Below are 22,825 nucleotides of genomic sequence, written 5' to 3'. Positions count from 1 at the left end.
TTCTGCCCTCGAGAGACACAAGGAACCAGGGTTTGTGAAAGGGGGGATGGGAGAGGCTGCTGAGCCCCAAGCCCCATCCAAAAGCATCCTTGGTCTACACTTGGGCTTCCTTGGTCCACTCATGGCCTTCACTTTCTCACCTCCTCTCCTTGCTCACAGCTGGAGATGCAAAGTCTAGTTCTAACATTAGGTGCAATGGAAGGAGAAACAGGCAACCTCCTCTTCAGTGGAAATTAGTATCCTCTCCCCTCTCTGCACCTCTCAGTGTGGAGGGGAGTCAGGAGAAAAGATGACACGGTACGGAGCCCACACCCTCAAAACCGTTTCGGATCAACTGTGTGTTGGTTTTTGTGTTGGTATCATTGGCCGTGTCCAGCACAGGCCGATAACGTGGGAAATGAAGCAGGGCTGAGTGTCGGCTGTAGCAGGGCCTCAGGGCCAACTAGGCCTCACGGAGAGGCTGAGCCGGCCTGCGGCGGAGTCCTTTCCCGCTTTACCCTGTTTCTCTTTATGAACCAGCGATGGCCCTGACACCCGTGAGTACTGAGCATGGATAGCAGCGTGTCATTCGTGGCAGTGATGGTGAGAAGGTGGCTGGGAGCCTCCAGCTATTAGGAACCTGCAGTCCCACACTTATTGTGGGCCAACCTGGCAATTTCCAGCAATTTCCAAGCCTGAGGCTCCTATTCCCAGGGCATTGTCCCAGTACCCCGAGGTGCTGCCTCGGGGCAGGTGCGGAGGCCAGCTGCACCCTGAGAAGGGCCTGCTTAGGCCAGGGGGACTGGATTCAGACTCCCTACTTAGACGGGGAGCGTGGTTCACGGCAGAGTCCCCGGGGCCCATTTCTGACCCCACGATCTCTCCAGAAGCCTCAGCAAGCACTTCTCTGGAGCGCCTCTTCTCTGCCCCTGGTCCAGGCACAGAGGCTGCTGGGGACGCGCTGGGTGCGGCCGGAGAAGGCGCCCTCAAGGCACGTTTCCCACGAGGACTGGAAGGCAAACGGGGAGCGGGGGTGGGCGGTGGGAGAGCAGAGAAGCGCCGCTCGTGTGGCACCGAGGCTCCCGGGAGACAGGAGGCCCTGAGTGGGGGCCGACGGAGCGGGTGGCCCGGCGGGTGGGCGTCCGCTGAGGAAACACAAACAAATCCCGGGACAGCGAGCGGAGGCGATGGCATCGCACCGGCAGGTGCTGGCGAGCCCGTGGGTTCCAGGAGACCGAGGTCCCAGCCACGTGGTTCTGGCCTCTCCGCAGAGGTCGGTGCAGGTAAACTGAGGAACCAGAAAGCTCTGTGCTAACGCGAGGGGGGCGAGGGGGCCGAGGGGGCCGGGGGGAGGTCTGAGCGAGTGGACAGAGGAACTGGTCAACAGTGACCACCCTGGTGGCCGGTCAGTCACCCCGAAGGCCACTTGCTTTCTTCAGCCCTCTTCTCACTTCACCTCGGGGTGGGACACCAGAAGGCAACCAGAGGGGACGCTGGCTGTGTTGAAGCCCAGGACCCGAAGGTGCCCCAGGGGAGCCTAGAATCTTCCCAGCTCACGGAGAGGTTGCTTTCCAATAGAAAACCCAACACCCACCTCACGAAAAGGACTCGACACTGTCATTTACTCTTACTTTATGAATATTTATTTTTTCTTCTTAAAAATGTACAAAAAATAAAATAACTGTATTTATAGTTTATAGATTCCCCCTCTCCCATTTACAAAACTATTAAGTTACATTTGCCTTTTAAAAAAACAAAACAAAAAAAACCATGAGAGCAAACTGTCCATCTATCAATCTCCCTTGCTTGTCTTGAAGAAAGGGTTGTTCATAGAATTTGGCACAATCCCTCTGTTTTTGTTACATTTCATGATTTTAAATAAGGAAAATAAATGTTCAATTCATTTCATGCTTCCTAAGTTTGTGGCATGGGACATGCCTTAGTCACTTAGGATCCAACTCCAAGATGACATCTGATTGCATTTTCCTGTTGGTCCCAATTTCCAAACACCCGTCAAGTCTAAGCAATTTGGGTATGTATTTAACAACACTTGTTCCACGTGCCCCTCATTTTACATGGATTTTTTTAAAAAGCTTATTTATTTGAGTGAGATTAACTTAAGGGACAACAGAGGAAGAAGAGGCCAATTTTCCTATTTTTCTGGAGTGTTTTTGCTTGGGAAATGTTCCTCGTCAGAGCTCTGCTAACTTCCATAGGAGCGCACAGCACAGCTAAGCCATGGGCACTGAGGACGCAGAGGGGTCGTGCTAAGCATGAGGGCAGATCAGACGGGAGGTGGCACTCTGCACAGCCTTTGGTGGCACTGACCTCATATTCTTTGTTCTGGTCGTGGTCACCACAGCGATTGCTCAGGGACCTGGGACAAATGCAAAAGCATTTCTGATTCATTCTCTGCCTAGGGCAGGATCAGCAAACATTTTCTCCACTGAGTCTAGAGAGAAGGGTAGGTAACCTGTGTCAGATTGCCAATTTTTTAAAATCTTTCCCCTAACCTGGAGTCCTGTGCCCCACTCCAACAGTACTTGCCATTCCGTCTGCCAACCATGTCTGAAACCACCCCTAAGGCAAGGAGCATGGGAAGTGCATAGTATATCAGGTGTTTCCAACACTGAATGTGTCCATCTTAGAGCAGAGCCCCATCAGGACCCAGGACGGTCCCCCAGCTGCAGTCCAGGGCATGGCAGTCACAGAGTGGAGGGAGAAGGGACAGACAGGAGCAGGGTTGGATCCAGGACGCAAACCTTTGGCACCACAGGGAGGGGTAAGTTGTCCAGAAGACACACAGAAAGGTGCCCCCCTTACCACCACCCAGAGGTCTTCCTAAGCATGGCACCTGCCCTCCATTGCATTCAAATCCTCTGCAGCCTCAACAAGAAACAGCCGGACTGGAGGCAGCCCTTCTATCCTGCTATGGGCCCCAGAGGCAGGTGGGACGGGAGGGCAGGTGCCCTCGGAGAGCCCCCAGGTAAGACGTCAAAGTGCTTTACGAACAGATGTGGGCCCTTACATAAGACTTGCCCTAGATCTAGGACCCTGGGTGGGGGATGTGTCTGGCTACCAAAAAGTTGGTGCTTCCACCCATGAGGGTGAATGCAAACCCCTGGACCTCCTACCTGTTCCCTCAAAGAGAACAGCGGCCCAGGACGGTTCATGATTTTGTGATTGTTTAGGGAAGTGTGTTTCCTCTTCATCTCGCAGGACCCGTAGCAGAGGTGGAGTTCTCTGGAAGCTGGTTTCAGAAGAGCCAGGGGTCTTGGGGCACTGTCCCTTCCTCCATCCCTCCCTCCAAATCCAGCAGCCAGAAGCACAGGCCCCGGAGACCATTCTGGCCTGTCCATTCAGACATGAGCTGTTGGCCCCACTCTCAGAACTTCAGTCGGTCTTTTAAAGGGGCCACTTGAGATGAAGGACATGTTTGTAAACTGTGAGGCTCTGCACAGTGACCAGGATCCTCATGATAGCCAAGGAGCTCTGCAATGGGCCCCAGTGACAGGGCCCTGGTGGCAACCCCCTGCAGTCTCTCCAGAGAGCTCAGGCAGAGCCAACACCAAGCTGGAGGAGCTGGGGCCTCAGACAATATGACCTTTCCCACAAGACTCAAGCAAAGCACATCACCATCGCCGTGAGATACAGGTGGTGGGCTCCAGGGCAGACTGTGCTCATGGAGAGAATGAGGCTCCCTCTGTGGACAGGATTGAGTTCCTGGCCATGCCCCACAAGCATGTGTCTGGACACCCACCATAGTCACTTACACCCTGCAGGCCACTTATCTAGCCCAGTATGTCTCCTGAACAGCAAAGAGGCAGAGACCTCTTCTAGAAAGCAGAGTCTCCAGGCACTTGCCTCCCCTAGGCCAGTGGCAGTAAACATGCCCACATACCACAGGCAAAATATATTATTGCATATTATAAACACTATGTACACAGTCCAGCATGCCTTCTGTGTCATTTACTAATTACACGGTAGCTGAATGTCTTCTTGCACACAGCCTGATGGCCACTTACTGGGGACCTCTGGAGGTGTCTAGCAAGATGACCTTCCCCAGACCAACCTGAAGGGTTGACCAATAAGGGGGCGTCCACCTCTTATCCCACCTCTGACTACTGCACCCAGAAGCAGCTCATTTTGTCCAGCCACTCAGGAGAAGTGGAGAGGTAAGACAGGCGGGACCAGACCTTCTCAGGCTCTTGGAGATGAATGAATTGGCCGTGTTGCCCTTGAGGGCTCTGGATGGCGTCATCTGGAGCCAGCAGTGACCTGCAGAGTCCTGGTGGGCCTGGCCCTGGGCTCCGGAAAAAGGTGGGCAATAAATAAAGGTCTGACAGGCACAAGGCCCCTTCCCGAGGGGCTCGGGCCTCAGCTCCAGAGCAGGAGCTGGTGGACGGGCCAGACACAGACAGGAGTAGGGCTTTCCGCCTTGCCCTGCTCCCCAGCAGTCGTGTAACAGCAGTTGTGAGATGGGTGAGGTGGGTGTGCGGGCCTGGGGCCGGGCCTCCTCTCCCAGGGAGGAACACACGGAGGGCTCCTGCAAGGGCAAGCCGAGACCGGGGCTCAGATCTCCATGAGTGTGATCTTGAAGCCTTCCACCATGCTCTCCATGTTGAGGATGAAGGTGTCCTCGTTCGAGTAGTGTTCAATGATGTTGTCGTCCATGTTCACCAGGATGCTGCCGGGGAGGAGAGGGGGGAACAAAGAGGCCATGAACAGTCAATGTCCCCGGGACGAGTGGCAGGAGAGGAGACAAGGCAGGGAAAGAAGACCCTCACTATATTGTCTTTCCCCAGAAACCAGTTTGAGGAAAGCAAAGCCTTGATTTCTCAGAACTAACCTCATAATTCCTTATTAAACAGGACTTCAGAGATCACTGAACTCAACCATCTTGCTATTTAAATGGGTAAACTGAGGCCCAGAGGAGTGAACAGAGCCTGAACTCACAGACTTAGCTATTGACATGTTGATAGAGTTAGAACCTAAACAGTCAGGTGCCCTATTTTCATTAAACCACACAGCCTCTTGAAAATGCATTTTAAAAAGTATTCTGTACTTAGAAGGGAGAGGAAAAGAAACCAGAACGGTGGCTACCCTTCGCCGAGCACGTCATATGCTCCAGGGTCGCAGACACCTTGCAGGTAGATGTGACCAGTGCCATTTTGCAAATGAGCAAACTGAGCTCAGTGAGGTGAAGTCATTTCCCCAAGTTCATTCCGCTAGTTCATGGCTGGCTCCGGTTTTAGAACTCGTTTTGCCTCGCTCTGAAGCTCATCCTTTACCGCATGTGACCTACTCCTTGGCTAACTATCCCCGGTGGATTTAGTTTTAAGAAAGTCAACAATTTTCAGGGTCTGTGCATGACTTAGCAGCTCTGGAGCCAACCACGTCCATCGGAGTCGAGCAGATCTCATCCTGAGAATGAAAACCTATCATTTACAGCTCTGTGTCATCGGACAAGATGTTTAGACGTTCAGAGCTTTAGTTTATTCTTCTGCTTTAAAGGCCTGTTGTTAGGATGAAACTATTTAGCCCAGGGCCTGACGCCGGGCTCAATGAAAGTGAAATGTTATCATCACCGGCCTGGACTTTGGCACTGAGGGTTCTGTGCAGCAGCAAGATCTCGAGACACCACTCATCTCACAATCATGGAATAAACCCGGACTATGGCACTGACCTCGGAAAATCTGTAAAATACGGTTTAGTGAGCTTTCCAACAAGGGCTCAAGTGCAAAGAGTTTCCTTCTTGACTATCTTGCCAAGAGACCCCATGACTGAGAAAAGCCTGAGCTACCCAAATAGTCTATTTCCTTTATGAGAGGGGCCTAGAGAAAAGTTTACAGACCCATTTTCTGCTTTTTATAGGAAAATAGCCCCAGAGGCTGCCTTAATAAAGACCCTCTGACACTAGACTCAGCTCCTGCAGCCTCAGAGGAAGCCCCAGGGGCCACAGACCTGGGTTCAAATCTGTGTTCCACCGACTGAACATGAGACCTTGGGCAAGATGCTTAACTTCCATGTGGCTCACTTTCCTCATCAGTAGAGTAGGGATAAGAATCTCCCTGGTAGGGTGGTGAGAACAACAGAGCAATGCGTAGAAAGCACATGGCAGGGGACCCAGAAGCTACTGAAAACCCATAAATGAGAGCTGTCATTCTTAACACTGAGAACAGGCAGGTCCACAGATCATTTAGCTCATTTTGTTAATAATTACCTTGGAAAAATGAATCCTTTGTTCCTACTGTGCAGCCCAGAAGCCAACCCCAAGAGTAGCACAGATTCCCTAAACGACATCCTCTACAGAGGGTGACACTTCTAGACTCCTCTATCACACCCACTAACCCTGTCACTGGAATACGGCATCTCAGCTGACAATGCACAACCCTCCCTTCCTGTCTCATTAAAGGTCCTCAAACAAGAGAGAGGCATCGCCTTTTTTTTTTTTTTTTTTTAAAGGCACTATGTTGACTTTTCTGGTCTGAGAGTTAATTTAAGTTCAGTTTCTTTCTTACCCTTTTTTGCTTTTCTTGTAAAGCTTTGCTATCTTCTCCACAGGCAGCCCGTATTTCTCAGATATCTGTAATAGCAACAACAAAGAGGCAGGTGAGCACAGACGGGGAGTCCAAGCAGTCGCAAGAGAGAAAGTTCTGGCTTCGCTCTCGTGGAGATTGTACTGAGAGCCAGTGTCCTTAAGTCATGAGTCAAACTCTCAAAATGCCTCATTTCTAAGGCTCTCTCTCCCTCTGGATAAACCTTAAATCATCCAACAACAGATTCAGCCACATGGGAATTTAATCTATGATGGTGTCATTCAGATCAGTCAGAAGAAGATGGACACTTATCCTAATGTGGATTAAATAGGTGCCCATATAAAAAAAAATTAACAAATTAAGCTGGATCCTTTCTCCACTCCTAGACAAAATAAATCAGATCAAAGGTTTACATGTGGAGGTTGAAACCGTACAAGAAGAAACCCATGAGTCAATTCTTTGTATAGATATCATCTTCAAGGAAGGGAGATCTTTCCAAGCAGGACTGATACCTGACGAAAAAGATCAAAGGTTGATAAAACAATATAGAATTAAAAGTACCAGTACAGCAAAAACCACCATAAAAAGCTGAGGCCTAAGAATCCACCGGGAAACATTTTGGCAGCACAAATGACAGACATGGAACTAATTTCCTTAAGTTGGAAAGAATCCCTGAAAATCAAAACAAAAACAAAAGACACTTGACAACTGAAGGGGAAAAGAAAAAACACAACAAGAAGAAGTAATTCGTAGAAAAAAGACGACAGGACGATAGGCATGTGAAGAAACGCACCACCTCACACACAATTTAAATGTTCAGCCGGCCGGCGCGGTTCAGAGGTTGAGCGCCGACCCGCGAACAGAGGCCCCAGCTGGATCCCCGGGCAGGGCAGGGCCCGGGCCGCAGGCTCGGTCCCCAGTCGGGCCGTGCAGGAGGCGGCCGACCGATGTGGTCTCTCTCTCATGGATGCTTCTCTCTCCCTCTCCCTCTCCCTTCCTCTCTCTAATATCAGACCAACAAAAACTAAAAAAATGGTAATACCATGTCAGCCGGAGTATGAGGAACAGCAGGCCTCATGCTCCACAGGTGGGAGAGCAACAAGCTCGGTCGTTGTGGAGGAAGATCTGGCGTAAGCTGCTGAAACTGGAACCGCAGCCCGGCCGGCGTGGCTCAGCGGTTCAGCGTCGACCTAGGATCCAGGCGATCGGGGTTCGATTCCCGGTCAGGGCACATGCCCGGGTTGCGGGCTCGATCCCCAGTTGGGGGCGTGCAGGAAGCAGCCGGTCAATGACTCTCTCATCATTGATGGTTCTCTCCCTCTCTCTCTCCTTTCCTCTCTCTGAAATCAATAAAGATATATTAAAAAAAAAAAAGAACGGCATATATCCTTTGACCCACATATTCCACATCTAGTCGCCCGGCCTACAGAAACACTCAGATGAACACAAAGCTCTCACCCCCGAGAGAGTGGGGCTAGAGATACTGATGGAAATAGTCACTGAAATTTTATTTTCAAATCATAGGGAAATAAGGAAGAAAAGGGGTTGAAACAATTTAGGAAAAGTAAGGCATAACTTTTAAAAAAAGATTAAAAACCAACTCACTCCAACTGCAAAACTAAAGAGACGGTAAGAGGAAACCTCGAAATGAAATAAATAATAAACATGGAAGATGGAAGGAATAAAATCAATGAAACAAACTGCATTTTTCCACGGAAAGCCAGAGGGGGTAAGAAAGGAAAGGAAAAGATAAAGGAAGGGTGAGAGGGTGAGAAGAGAGGAACCAGCTATGTGCCGTTTAGAGAAACACCAGGCACAATACAGTGGATAAAAGGATGGCTGGTGGGTGACCCCTGAGCACGAGCCAAGGAAAGGCCGGGCCGTGAGGTTACCATGAGACAAGGTGAAGTTATGAGGTGAGAACGGACGTGGCGGAGGAATGAACAAAAGCACTATGCGCGTCAACGGGAGAGCGACCGCAGAGCCTCAGCAAAATTATTACAGATGCAGGGACAACTTGAAACCAGTTAGTGGGAGGCTATAATATAGCTCTTTTAGAACTGGACAAACCTAATAGACAAGTAAGTAAAAACAGCTGAAGAGTAAACCAGTATACTAGATTTTATGAACACACACACACACACACACACACACACACACACACACACACACACCATCTAAAGAGAATCTATCATGTATTGGGCCACAGAGACAAGCCAAAGTAGACCATAATTCAATAAAATTAGAAATACAAAATTGTACGTTGCCAGAAATGCACAATCACTTGGAAGTACTCCCACAGAACCCTGGCTGTACAGCAGCTCAGCATTCATTCCTCAAAATCTCAAATTCCTTTAGGCAGATGCTATGTTTAATGTCTGTCTAAATAAACTCTAATACTAGCAAATTTCTCTGAGCATCTTAATGCTGTCTCCAAATCTGGTGAGATACTCTGAATAACGTAGGGCCGACGTAGCTTTGGTCACTCCTCCCCAAAGCTAGAATTTCTACTGCCTCTCTCCCTTCCTCCCAAGGCTGGCAGCCACTCTATCCGTCAGGTCCCCGGTTGTGTCTATACCTGCACATGGAAATCAAAACAGAAACGCCCGTGTGAGCTGGTTCTACAGCCAGAGGGCTCTGAGTGAAGCCTTGCTGAAGGGACACAGGAAAGACCAGCCAGGCGTGGCATCTCTCGGGACCACTCCCTGTGCTTCTACACCTGCTCAGTTGACACACATGGTGCACAGAGGAAATGCTGGAGGAGCACCTTGCTTCGGCATCATTTCTGGAGCAGCCATTTCCTCAGCCTGGCTGGTCAAAGCCAGGGCTTCTTAACCTGGGTCTATAGATGCCCAAAGAGTACATACATGAACTTGCATGAGGAGAACATACGTCTTTATTTTTACTAACCTCAAACTGGACTGGAGCATTTCCTGCAGTGTGACCTTGGTCTTACAGGAGACTTCTTTGATTAAGGCCAACTCAGTAATATTATCTCAAAGGAGAGTACAATGTCTGTTGAGTATGAAAACAAGCCAATTTCTAGATAACACAACGACTCCATCCTATTTGGTCACCTGGCTTCCAGACTTCAGGAAATCTGTAGGCGGTAGAGCACTGTCACCATCTACAAACTGTTCAACGGATCTGCCTGGCATGGCACTTTCTGACTCAGACCTCAGTTCCATCTGAGGGAAGGGAGGCAATACCATCAATATCATTCTGTTCTGTCTCCACGACAAATCAACATTTCTCTTTTTTATTTTTTTAAAGGGGAAAAAAAATACACACTTAAAGTATCCCAAACCAAGGACAGGGAATTTGGAGTTTAACAGGAGAAATAAGAGATGGTTCTCCATTGGAAAGCAACCCAAACTGTCCTGCTGCAGAAGCAGCCGCATCGTCAACGTCACTGCCATCGCCTCGGCCACTATCTACTGAGTGCTTGTGTTGACTCACTAATGATTCAATGACTCCATTTTACAGATGGGGAAGTCGAGGCACAACCAACCTTTCAATAACTAGTTCAGGAAGGGACTAAAACAATGTGAATATAGATATGAAGCAAGCGTTCCTATTTCAAAAACAATTGCAAGGCGCGCGAGCACACACGCACACACACAGGCACACTTGTACCCTGGAGCTGTGAGGGCTGCTATCCCTGGAAGACTATGAGTACCTTCCTCAGCAGAGAAAATAGTTGGTCTTCCCACACCATCGATGAAAGATTAAGGACGTAGCCTAGACCCAGGCCAAGTCGCAAACCCACAGGAGTGGGGCTGTGCACATGAAATGGCCAACAGGGCCACTGCCCTGCTCACAACTACTTTTACAGGAACTTTGGCCCCCGAAGAGTATAATGCGGGAGGTTATTCCCATTCTGAGTGAACGTGCACATAGGGCCTTAGGGCAGAATCAGACTCTAACGCGAGTTCCCAGCCAGGGTGCACACAGGCAGTGGCTCCCAAACTTCAGTGGGCTTCAGTGTCAACCAGGGCGCCGGTTACCAACGCTGACACCTGGGCCAGGTCCCAGAGAGCAGGATTCTGAAGGTCAGGTGTGGGGCTCTGGGATGGCACCACTGGAAAGTATCCTAGGAGATTTGAGGGGAACCTCCCATTTAGAGAAGCAGTAGCCTCGGCCCACAGTACCTGCTGGTTCCACAATGAGCGCAGGATTGTGTTTTTATGGGAAGTCATTTTCAGCCAGTGGAAGGGCTCAAAGTGATAGTTCAAGGTCAAGTAGAATAACCTTTGATTTAACAGATTTCCTTAAAAGTTAAGGATTTTTTAAAATGTAGCCTTTAGTTGTTAAAAATATTAACCAACCCCCTCACCCCCCTGCAAGATGATAGGTCACTTTCAGTAATATGATCTTAAAGGCCAGGTTGGGGTTATGAAATTTGTCCAAAGGACTGCAGACAGGTCGGAATATTTTAAAGACCTCTCTAGCTCATAAGTTTACCTCTGGCGATTTTAGGGTCATTTTTAAAATCCTGGTTCATTTGAAGAGATATAGATCATATTTTTGTTGTGTCCATTTCTATTTTGTTTTTCCTTCAGGCACAGCAGATTCAGTAACAATTAACTCCATCCCACTGCAGAATCCTGTCGAAAAGACTATCAAGCCCTCCATCAGTGATTCTTAGAGGGTGGTCCCCGGTCAGAAATGCCTAGGGACCTGTTAGCAATGCCATCCACAGGGGGCAGTGTGAAATCTGCATTGGTGATACTCCTCTGCATTAAAAAAAAATTCAGATAAATGGTGAAGATTTTTTTTTTTTTACACATCATACAATTTGCCATTTTTACCATTTTAAAGTGTACAATTCAGTGGCATCAGTACATTCACAATGTTGTGCAACCACCAGGACTCTCTAGTTCCAGAACATTCCATCATCCCACAAGGAAACCCATTAAGCAGTCACTTCTTATTACCCCTTCACCCAGCTCCTGACCACCACCAATCTGCTTTCTATATCTATGGGTTTGCCTGTTATTGATATTTCCTATAAATTGAATCATATACTATGTGACCTTCATGGTCTGGCTAGCAATTCCACTCCTTGGTATATACCCAAAAAAACTAAAACAGGTGCTCAAAGAAATACCTGCACATGAATGTTCAAAGCAGTGCTATGCACAAGAGTCCAAATGTCTATCAACTGATGAATGAAAAACCAAAATGTAGTCTATTCACATGATGGAATATTAGTCAACCATAAAAAAGGAATGAAGTACTGATTATACTACAACACGGATGAACCTCAAAACGTGCTGAAATGTGGCTGAAGTAAAGCAGCCACAAAGGACCACGAATTTTATGATTCCACGGATAGGCTCCATCCTACACATTATAACATTTCTCCCTATAGCCCAAAATGCTGTTTCCAATGCAGCCCTTTCTCGGACCAACAAATGATTTTGGACTGTCCCTTGGCAGTCCTGTTGTCTCCAGCACTATTAAAAAAAACCCTGAATCATCTAGAGCGGTTGCACAGGGGAAAAAGGTGAGAGGGAGCTAGAAGTCATACTCAAAGCAGAGTCAGATTAAAGTCACCTGCAGATCAGTAACATATGGATAAAATATAAAATAACTTTTCCTGAGCCCAGGTAGGGTAATGCTAGACTTAGTTGGGCTGAGAAGGGAGAAGGAACTTAGAATCTTACTTCAGAATTCTGTAATATGTTCTTTTCTTAACCAAGAGGTCATATTTTTATTTTGGATTACACTATCACAGCTAACAAGACACTTTCTCATTGCTTCTGTTCCGTGCATGTTTGGAAGTTAAACCTATCTAATTTGGTTTGATGCAAAGAGACAAATGGAAGCTCACAGTTTCAAAAAAAGAGAGAAACTCAGTTTAACCTTCCTCTATGGCGTCTTCCCCTTATTAGCCTTCCACCGACAGGGAACTGGCGCTTTTTCAAACTTTCCCTCTCCTTAGGATGCTAATAAGCCCCGACAGAATGGAAATCAGAGTCTCCATAAATCTCCACCTTTTCTTCTTTGGAAAGCTCATTCCGGAGCCATGTCAAAGGCCGCATTTTGATCAATGGATTCGAGCTCCGGAGGACACAACCAGGTTTCCCGGGAGGGGGCTCATGGCTTACCGCTTCCATCAGGCCCTTCACGGTGGGAGATTTCAACATCAAGGCGTCGAACACGTCGTCGGTCTCCTTCCTCACGTACAGAAGCACTGAAAGAGCAAGGGGGGGACAGCGGTGACCGCAGGGCCCACACAGCCCTGCAGCGGCCGCAGGACACCGCTTCCCGTCACCCAGGCGTGGTATGCTGATATTGTCTCCTAATAAGCCTCAGGCCCCTGAGCAGACGACATCCTACAGGGTGACGAGGCAGGTCCATAGGCAACCTGCCCCGATGACATAAGCTGACAATTGGGTCACGCCCAGCAGGCTGTGTGTGTCACACGTTGTTCACGTTTGAATTTCTCGCAGTGGGCCATGATATCTTTTAGGACATCTCTTTCTGCGACCTCTGTCTTTTACGTATTTGTTTGATCACTCAACAAATATTACTGAATTCCCACCTGGGCCCCTAGGTCCCAGGCTGCATGCGGGGAGCTGAGGCCGCAGCAGTGCATGAAGACACAGCCTGCCCCTGAGATTGACGTCCACTTGGAAAGGGGGGCGCTACTTAAATAAGCAGACAACTAGGCAGAGTCCTAAGAGCTATGAAGGAAAGACAGGAGGAAGTGCTTACAGGGGCCTGAGCTTTTCAGGGGGATGGGGGGGGCTCCCAGGTTGCCTGGAAGGAGAGGTCTGCGATACCAAGGGTGGACAGGCATTGACGCAGACAAGGGGGGTGCTGGGGTGCAGGGAGGGGGAGAGGAGAGAGAGGAGAGCAAACTCCAGCGGACAGAGCGACACGTGCAAAGGCCCGGGACCGAGTGCTGCATTTAGGAGGCAAGTTGATAAGAGTCTGACAGGTCTGGCTTTGACCCCTGTTCAGCCTGCTGTGGGGCCCTGGTCATTTAACCTTCCCCGCTTTGGTTTTCTCTCTAAAACAGAGATAATAGTATCGACCTCATAAGAGGGCTGTGAGGGTTCACTGAAACAGCCTCCATGCGGGATGTTCAGCGCAGTGCTGGGCACGCAGCAAGCACCCGCCCATTCCTCAGCGATGCTGCTATGGAGCAACTGTCGTGGCTCTAGTGCCCTCTGAGAACGTGAAGGCAGCTTTCTGTTCATTTCTCGGTAACAGAACCTTCTGAATTTGACAATGCACAGAAAGTGAGAGATGACAGGGACCCTAGGGTCATCAGAGAGGCCAAGGCTCTCTACCACTGTATACCTTCTTACAGCACCTGCACTGGAGCTCAGCCCCCCGAAAGAACCGGAGCTGCCATTCAGACGTGACCCTGCAAGGCCTTTCTCACTCCCAGTGACACGGCTTCTGGTTCCTTCTTCAGAGAAGGAAGGGAGCCAGGAAATGAAATCAGCTCTAACCCAAACTCCCACATCTCTCCCCCTCCGCCCCGTCTCCCAGGACTTCACTGCAGCTGCTGCTTTGTAAAGGCAAAGTCTACAGGGTGCACGTGGGGCTGCCTGGATTTTCTCCCTGCAGCCAGATGTTCAGTTTGTATACGTTGAAAACAAAACAACACACCTGAAGCACTGCAGTTTCTTCTCTTTACCCGGTATAAAAACAAAATGCCAGTTAAACAGATTGAATGGGTCTCCAGAGATTTCCAAATGTCCCGTGGAAGGAGTATTTTCTAGTGACCTAACGGCCTCATGAGAACCCAGCACCAGCAGCACACGAGGAACAGTTAGGTCACCGGACCTCAACTACCACTAGGTAAGGAAAATTAAAGTAAAAATAACTAACTAAAACAAGACAGAACAGAGAAACAATGAAACCTCTCACTAGTGGCTGTTACAGATGAACATTCTGTAGCTTCCTCCCATAGCTCCCAGCAGAAAAATGTAATTTCCAGCGGTCTGATCCCTACGAAACCCCAAACCACATTCTATTCAAATGAGTACTGCTTCCACTGGATTTACAAATCTTCTTTTAAAATATTTGTCCTTGAGATAATACGGCTTCGGAAAGAGTTAAAAGTGGATGGGGGCCCCTCCCCCAAGGGCAGGGCCGCCTTCTCCCGCTGAGCTCACAGCACCCTGAGCAAGGAACCCAGGGAGCTGGCTCTCAGGAGCTGTGTATCCGCAGAGCTCCCTAAGAATCGCAGCTGCCCACGCGAATGCAACATTTGCCCAACCCAGACCCTGTGCAAAGGCAGCCGGCCACCGGGGCGGCCCCCAGGGAAGCCAAACAAAGCCACCCTGAGAATCGGCTAGAAAGGCAAATAACAAATCATGGCATTAGTGATAATTATGCTCATTTTCTCTCCCAGAGAACTCCTAACAAATCAACAAAGGAACCTGCACTAATGCTGATTCCGAGCGCTGGTCAAAGACCAGCTCAGTCTGGGAGCTCCCGCGAGGGGCTCAGCAACACCACAGTCCTTTCCAAAGCTACTCCTGGGAGAACACGACCTCCATTGCTGGCAGGGAACAGCGCCCTCATGTGTCCCTATGATTTAGATGTTTCACAGGCCAGATAACTGCTTTTCATCATAGTCCAATACAATTCCTAGCAGCAATTTTTGTCCTGATGTCACAATCTCAAAATAATACGAAAAGCACCACCTTTGGACCAGCCAGCAGGCACTAAATACGGATGCAAGCTGCAATTAATTTTGCCTGTGTGATTCTTTGATTTCCATATAGCTCTGCCCTCATTCTAAAAGCAGGCAAGAATGGAGCTCAAAACGCACCCCAATACTTGGTGAACCTGTGATATCAGAAAAAAAGTGTTGCTAATGTAACTAACGCTATCCAGATATGTACGACCTTTCCATTTTGAAACACTAATTACTTACTCACAATTACGAAAAATGCCTTAAATAGATCCAGGCCTAATGATAAAACTGGTAGTTATAACAGTGAGCGCAAGCGCTTACTCTGTATCAGGCACTTGAGTTAAGTGTTTTATACACATTCACTCATCAGTCCTCCCAGCGACTCTATGGAGTAGGTACTCTGGTCATACCCATTTTACAGATGAGGACTCTTAAGGTCATCACACAATACAGGGCTGAGGGAGGCCCCCGAGGGCATGCTCTTGATCACTGCAAATCCCACTGCAACAAACAAGGGAATGAAGTAAAATCTCTCAGGAACAGAAACCTCAAGCCTATGTGGATGGCGAATATATTTAACATGGTGACTCATTAAAAGTCGAAGGTGTCTGGAAGCTTTCAGTGTTAGCTACAGCAAGCTATGGGGGGACTGCTACCCCGGTGTTAGCTACAGCAAGCTATGGGGGGACTGCTACCCCGGTGTTAGCTACAGCAAGCTATGGGGGGACTGCTACCCCAGTGTTAGCTACAGCAAATATGGGGGGACTGCTACCTCAGTGTTAGCTACAGCAAACTATGGGGGGACTGCTACCCCGGTGTTAGCTACAGCAAGCTATGGGGAGACTGCTACTGACATGCTTATGCTTCTTTCTCTACTTTCTTGGTGAAGTGGAGTAAGACCCTTGACTGAGAGAAAATGAGTGAATTGCGACATCACAGAAAACATGTTCATTTGCTTGTGTGAGTTTAATCGGGTGCGTCTACTGAACAATTCTCATCGCTGGTGCTTAAATTATTGTCATGCACACAGCAGAGTCTCTTTTTAACCTTATATCTCACTGCCGGATGAGTCAGTGTATTCATTATATTTCTCCCAAGGCGAAGGAAAGAAACAGCGCCCAGAAAGAATAAACATTTGCTTACAGTGTTTTCAAAGACAGTAAAGCAAAGGAGAAGACTGTGACCTTCCCGTGTCAATAAAACATCCCCAGGCCCGCACTGAACCACCGGGGTGTGGACTGGGCCGTGTGTTCTCCTTGGTCAAACACCCCCTCCTGCTCATCGTGGGGGGTGGGTTTTTCAGCAATGCCAGAGGGCCGCAGTGGGACAGATACCTCGCTTCATCCCTTCTTCTTTGATCTGCTTGGAAGGTGTTGGGCCAAACTCCTCTTCCATGGGCCTGAACATCCGTTTAACAAGGACACTGCTGCAGGAAAAGATGAGCGGAAAGGATTAAGTAAAGCAGACAGGGTACCAAATCAAAGGCTTGCGCATCGCCAGTCCCTGCCTTTCCCCTTTGTTTATACCACCCCTAGCTCTCCACAACCAGATCCACTCGCCAACCTCCTTCTTTCCTCCCCCTGCAGGTCCCAAGTCATCCCTGTCTGAGGCAGAACATACACACCACTATCTGTAAGGCATGGACCGAAGACACGCTTCCATTGCTGAATATGGACCTTCAGGGGTGAGACCTCTGGGCTTTACCCACTCTGTCCTGCATCTAACCCCTGCTCCTGCTCAGATCAGAGGTGGGGAGTTGCAGGAGTGAGCCCCGGTGTCTGTGTGGTCTCCAAGTTACATGAGCTCCCTCCGAACCAGCTAGGGCCTGGGGGTCCTGCACTGTCTTGCCAGCCCCTTGGGGGCACAGAGGGACCCCGTGGAAATGGTGTAGGCCTGCCTCACTGGTTCTCAGTTATAAGGTTGCCCCGACTTCCTGCTGTTCTATGGCTCCATCTGGTTGGAGCAGATGAAACTGCAGGGGTGCAAGCTCCCTGGAGACCCAGACCTCGCCTTCCCAGCTCTTCCACTCCCTTGGGAGAGGGTTTCAGGCCCCGTTCCTGAGAGTGCATGGTGCAGAGGCCCTGCATGTCCCCAACTGGGCCAGCTCTGATAGTTCTACATTTCCTATCGAAGTTCCTGTTCTTTCTGGGCACTCTACGGAAGGGGAGGACTGTTTGAGAGGAATGGAGATTGGAAAACTAGACTGCCTGAAAAGAAGTCATTGTTGCTGAGTGTTATGGACCCTGAGAGCCAGCCAGGGCAAGGAGCAAGCTTATCCCTATTTCAGCGACGGTCAAACTAAGGCTCAGTGAGTTAAGTGTCTGATGCGGGGTGATGCAGCTGATCATGGAAACAGCTGCTCAGAGAACGCAGCTACAACCTCGTGCTAAAGGTACTCAAGAACCCTGGGATGGTGAGTGAGGATATAAGAAATGACATGAAGAGCCAGCATTCTCTTATTTTATTCCCTGGTAAGTCAAACTATGGAAATAGCTAGAAGGAAATCTCAAACCCACGTCCCAGGTAAAGGTGGTAATCAGTTTTTAGGGCACTACCTTATCATGAAAGTAGGTCATGTTATTCGGTCATGTCTTGGAACTGGATGACCATGACCTCAGGAGCAGAAGATTAAAAATCCATTCACACCGCTGTCAGTGACCAGTAGGGCAAAAACGGTTAGATAGCCTGAAATATCACCAGACTGTGAAATATTACCCTCACGCTGTGCGAAGGGTCCTAAGCCAGTGATTTTCTTTTTCTCGCCAAGCAAGATTTATTTGTATTTTTCCGGTTCTATTGACTTTTAATAGCACCCCGTTCAGAGCTGTGACAAACTTTGCCATCAAAAGAGCACCTTGGATAAACCACCTTTCTCCTGGGAGGTCAAAGATGCCTTTTCACACTTTCAAATCTATAAACCCAGTAGGGAGTCAGTAAGTTTGTGTGGTCTAAATTCAACTATTACATTTATTTTCAAAACAAGGCAAGAAAGGAGGGGCAGATATGAATGCCCCATTTGACAGATGAAAAGAGCACAAATCGCAGGTCTCCTGATGCCTGTCCAGTTACACTCGATTGTACCACAAAAGGTCTAGAGAACAACGCGTGATAGGGCTGGAGTGACTCCAGGTCCGGCAGCACATGAAGCCATTACCTTGAGGGATCAATCTCAGGGGAAGCAAATGCTTGAAGTATAAACAAAGGACTGCTAAGTTTCATCAGAAAAAAACTGGGAAGATGTTCAGGTTTGAAGCCTGGGTCCCTGGCCATATCTGGAAATGGCAAAGCCGCGCCCTGCCTACTGGGCTGAACAGCTGCAGGCACCATGGGGGACACAGGTCGTCCCTCACAACTCTGCTTATGGCCTATGTAGGATAATTACCATGTACGCCCTAAGTAAATCCATCTCAATTCATTTAGTTTCAACAAAAACTACCCTTTGGGGAAGAACCTATCATCCCCAAATGACTTTAACCAATGCAGGATCCAAGGTGGCATCAGAGTAGGTACACGTTACACTCACCTCCTCCCAGGTCCAAACTGGAATAGGACTCAATTCTAGAACAATCAGCCTGAATTACCGACTCCTGACTAGCTGAACGGAAGTCTCCTAACCAAGGATTCACAGAAGAAGCCCACATGGAGACTGGGAGGAGGGTGGAGATGTGGAAGGGGCTGGACCCACAGCCACGTGCTGCAGCTGAGAATCGGGAGGGAAATCTCAGCTGTCAAAGTTCTCCTGGGGACAGTGAGGCCTCAACCCCAGCCCACAGCAGGGAAGAGGAGCCCACGTAACACGTGGCTGTGAAAACCAGTGGAAATTCTGTCTGCCAGGGACAGGTGGGAGTCCGCTAGAAACCCACCTGCCCTCTTAAAAGGCCAGGGCACAAAATCTTGTTTGGGGCCACTCCAGCAGACAGGGCAGGTGGCAGCAGACTGGAGTCGCATGAAGACAGACTGGGTGGCGTGCTTCTGGGGAGAGAGCTGGGGGGACAGCCACCAGGGTCCCTGTGCTGGGTCCCTCTCCCACACTGCCCACAGGTGCCATCTTTGCTGGGTGAAGCACTCCCCTCCACAGGGCATCGGCGTGGAGGAATGAACCAGCCCTCCCTCTCCTGAATCCCTGCCATCCCGCCCTGCTGAGCTCACACCCTGCGGAGGAGTCAGCTGCCTGGGCCCATGGCGTAGACTTTCTTGGAGGGCTCTTGAGGGCAAACTCACTGAGGCTCTAAGGCCACCCATATTGCTCAATTAGAAGATGTATAAAAATAAGAGACTTGGGCCTTGGGCCTCAAGATTAAAACAGAGGGTAATTCTTACAGAGAGGCCGAGCCAAAAGTTATAAGTAGATCTACTTGGCCACCTAAATGCTGCCAACTTGCAAGGAAGGGCAGTTTAGGCTGAGGTAGGTTAAGTGAGGTCTGCACATGAGGCAGCTTTCAGGCCTCAGGCACTTACACTCATGATGCTAAGTTTTCCCAGGAGAGTAACAGAATGTTAGTGCCAGGAGGCATCTTAGAGATCGCGGTCTTATACAAAACCCTCATTTTACAGTTGAGGGAACCAGAGCTCAGAGGTCAAGGAGCTGGCCCAAGACTTCACATTAGTAAGTCACAGCCTGGGAGCAGGACGTGGACCTTCCTAAGCTCACAGTCAATGTTCTTTCCATGACGCCACACTGTCCCTTGTAAAACATGTAAATAACAGATTGGAATTGATAATACTCATAATTTCTGTTCGTTCCAGCCTCTGGAAATATATTATCCATGTGCCAAGATAAAAAGAACAATCTAAGTATTTAGAAAACTCAGAACTCAGAGTTTAGAGGTCAGGTCCTGGGCAAGGTTCTGCTTCTATCCATCTGGGGAAGTACGTGACTCCTCTGAGAGTCTCTATCCTTTAGGGCAGAAGGTGGCACCCTTTTTCTGTGAAGGGCAAACTAGCATCTAGGCTTTCCAGGCTATATAGCCTTTGCTGCAACCACTGAACTCTGCTGAGGTCGCACCAATGTGGCCACAGACAAGACATAAAGGAATTAACATGTGTTCCAATTACATTTCATGTCATTTCATATAATTTTCACGTGTTATGCAATATTCTTCTGGGTGTTTTTAACCATTTACAAATGTTTGTGAACAACACAAAAGCAAGCGGTGGGCCTGATTGTGTCCTCAGCTGTAGTTCGCCCCTTCCACTCTGGGAAATGAGCTCAGTGATATCTGCTATCCTAACTTCACTTGGAAATGTTTTAGAAGTAAATATGTTAATTATGGACAAATACAGAAGCCCTGGTTTGACTACAGAGTGAAAAACAGTGATCTAGAGACTTTTTTGTTATACACATGTAATGCAAGCCAAGATCTTAGGTATACGTGTGTGATATAATGTAGATATTGAAAAATTAACGTAGTTGTAGATTGTTTTAGGAGAAAAATAGCATTGAGGTCATACGAAGAACTAGAGCCAATGAGTAGAAGTGAAAAGAAGGTAGACAACCTTTTATAGTTCAACAAACTACCTTTCTGAGGACTGGAGTCACCCAACAGTAATGATCTACCTCACACACAGTGAGAATATTCAGAATGCTTCCATCACTGGGACTATTCGGGTGGAAGCTGGCTTCTCAAGGATGTGGTATAAGACACTACGTTGCTTAGGAGAGAGGGTGAGCTAAATGACCTTAAAGGCTCCTTTTTGGCTCTAAAATCCTAGGAGTCTATAAAATGAGTTGTGGATAGAAAGCACTAGGCAGAGACTTGATGTGCAACACACTGGGAGCCTCTGGTGACCCTAAATAAACTCTCTTTTACCTACAACCCCAAGGACAGTAAAAGGGTCCTCAGCCTTCCCAGCTCCCACTCAAACCAGCCTCAACATTAGCCCACCCAGCTCGCTTCCCAGAGTGAGGGCTTCAAGAAGGATGTGCAGGAGGCCCAGGTAATACCGAAAGCAGGAAGGCTATCTCCTCAGCTCTTGCCTCAAGCTCAGCTTGTTCTTGTGTTGGGGTAAAAAAAAAAAAAGATTTCCATTACTGGATTATCGGTAAAACGGTGGAATCGAAGAGATGAGTTATTTAGAAAAATAGCTACTTATTCAGAGGCAGATCAGAGGCGGGGGGGGGGGAGATTTGGAAGGAAAATGGTATTTCCCCAGCCTTCCTCTCCATGCCCAGAATCAAGCGTTTCTCATCTACGAGTCTGGAGGTGAGACGAAGGTCTCACCCCCTGCCTACAGTTACCCATTGCTTAAAGAGCCGTTTTTACTGAAATGAACTGACTTTGGGTGTTTAAGCAAAAGAAATGAATGTCTTACCCTTCTCGTTCATCGTCCGTGTTGTAATACATCTGTGGAACAAAACAACAGGCTTACTGCAGGTCAGAGTCAGAAATGGAAACATGTACGTGATGCACAGACTATCCTCAGGCATTACACTGTCCCGTAAAAAACACAAATCTGTCTAATGATGCTGTGTACGTGTGTGTCTAAGGAAATATAAATTTAACCTCATATTCTCCATAGGGTTCATTCTTATACTTTCATGAAGTAAAAATGGAAATCTGATTATTTCCAGTTTCAGTCTGATCAGATTACTTAAGCCAAATCTTGCTTTTGACAATAAGGAAATACTTTAGCAGGATCTAAAAACCATTGTTTAGAAGGGCTCCAGAGCAGGGCCTGTGAGTAAGCAATCCCCTCGGGTCCACAGGTGAGCTGACTCCAGACGCTGTGCTTAGGCGACAGGAGAGGAGCAAGGGGGTCCCATGGCAGAGGGAGAGTAACCTCGGACCTCTGTGTACTCCTCAGAGGGGCCTGAGTTCCCCAGCACGCGGCAACCACAGAAATTTAGGAGTCAACTGTCTTTGAGCTGGGAAAGGCCATTTAGCACTTAAGGTATTTCTGGCCAGAGAAAGATCTTCAAGAAAAGCAGCATCCTTATCATTTTATGAAGCAACAGGAAAACTCCAGAGGAGATCTGCTATGTACGTAGGTTCTCTTGACCCAGTTATTTATAAAAATTAATTGTAGACCCTTCACGAGCTTTGTCTGTGTGCTTCAGGACCACTTTCATTTGGGTGAAGATGAAAACCCAAGTTAGTATCAGACACACGGATTAACTACAAAAGTCGCCCCTAGTTCTAGTACATTTTGTCACTGCACCTGCCCCAGTCGAACGGGAAACAGCTGTGTCCGAACGGACACCCTCCCTACAAACTTTATCAAAGGCTCTGGGCGGTTCCTGGGACCCTGCCAAGCCCGACTGATGATGTTTCTCTCTCATCGATGTTTCGAAGACAGGAATTGTTTTTTAAAAGGCTGGTCTATAATACAATTTTTCTTGTGGTGTAAAATGATTTAGCTATTTAATGGGAACTGTTAATTTACTAAGGGGGAAATTGTTGACAGGGTTTTATTTAATTACAGAATTTTTCTTCTTGCGCAACTTCAAGCTATAGGCACGGTTCAACTTCCCACCATTAGGTGGCGCTGTATTGCATCAGGCTAATCCCAGCGAGGAAACTGACACCACCTCTCCCAGGTTATCAGCCTTCTGACTTTCTTCCTCTTTCACGCTGCTTTGTCAACACTTCACTAACGTCAGCTCATTCTCTTCTGCCTCTTAGTAAGTTGGTTTCCTCTCCTG

General features: G+C 48.3%; 1 protein-coding gene across 4 annotated transcripts in view; it reads right to left on the bottom strand.

Annotated features, from left to right (window-relative positions):
* Positions 1-1,608: 1,608 nt before the first annotated feature.
* Positions 1,609-22,825, bottom strand: part of GRHL2 (grainyhead like transcription factor 2) — a 100,472-nt gene continuing 79,255 nt past the window's right edge. For 3 of the 4 annotated variants that reach the window (XM_081116992.1, XM_081116995.1, XM_081116994.1), the window contains exons 12-16: positions 21,496-21,527; positions 16,518-16,609; positions 12,632-12,717; positions 6,501-6,565; positions 1,609-4,666 (exon numbers count right to left, since the gene is read on the bottom strand). In XM_081116992.1, the coding sequence (XP_080973118.1) occupies positions 4,552-4,666; positions 6,501-6,565; positions 12,632-12,717; positions 16,518-16,609; positions 21,496-21,527 (390 nt within the window). In that variant the 3' untranslated portion in view covers positions 1,609-4,551. The remainder of the gene's footprint in view (positions 4,667-6,500; positions 6,566-12,631; positions 12,718-16,517; positions 16,610-21,495; positions 21,528-22,825) is intronic. The other variant, XM_081116993.1, reaches the window with a different exon arrangement.

The sequence above is a fragment of the Miniopterus schreibersii genome, assembly GCF_964146895.1.
Source record: "Miniopterus schreibersii genome assembly, chromosome: 17".
NCBI classification, from domain to species: Eukaryota; Metazoa; Chordata; class Mammalia; order Chiroptera; family Miniopteridae; genus Miniopterus; species Miniopterus schreibersii.
The sequence above is the reverse complement of the archived record's forward strand: the minus strand, read 5'-3'. Positions and strand labels throughout refer to the sequence as shown.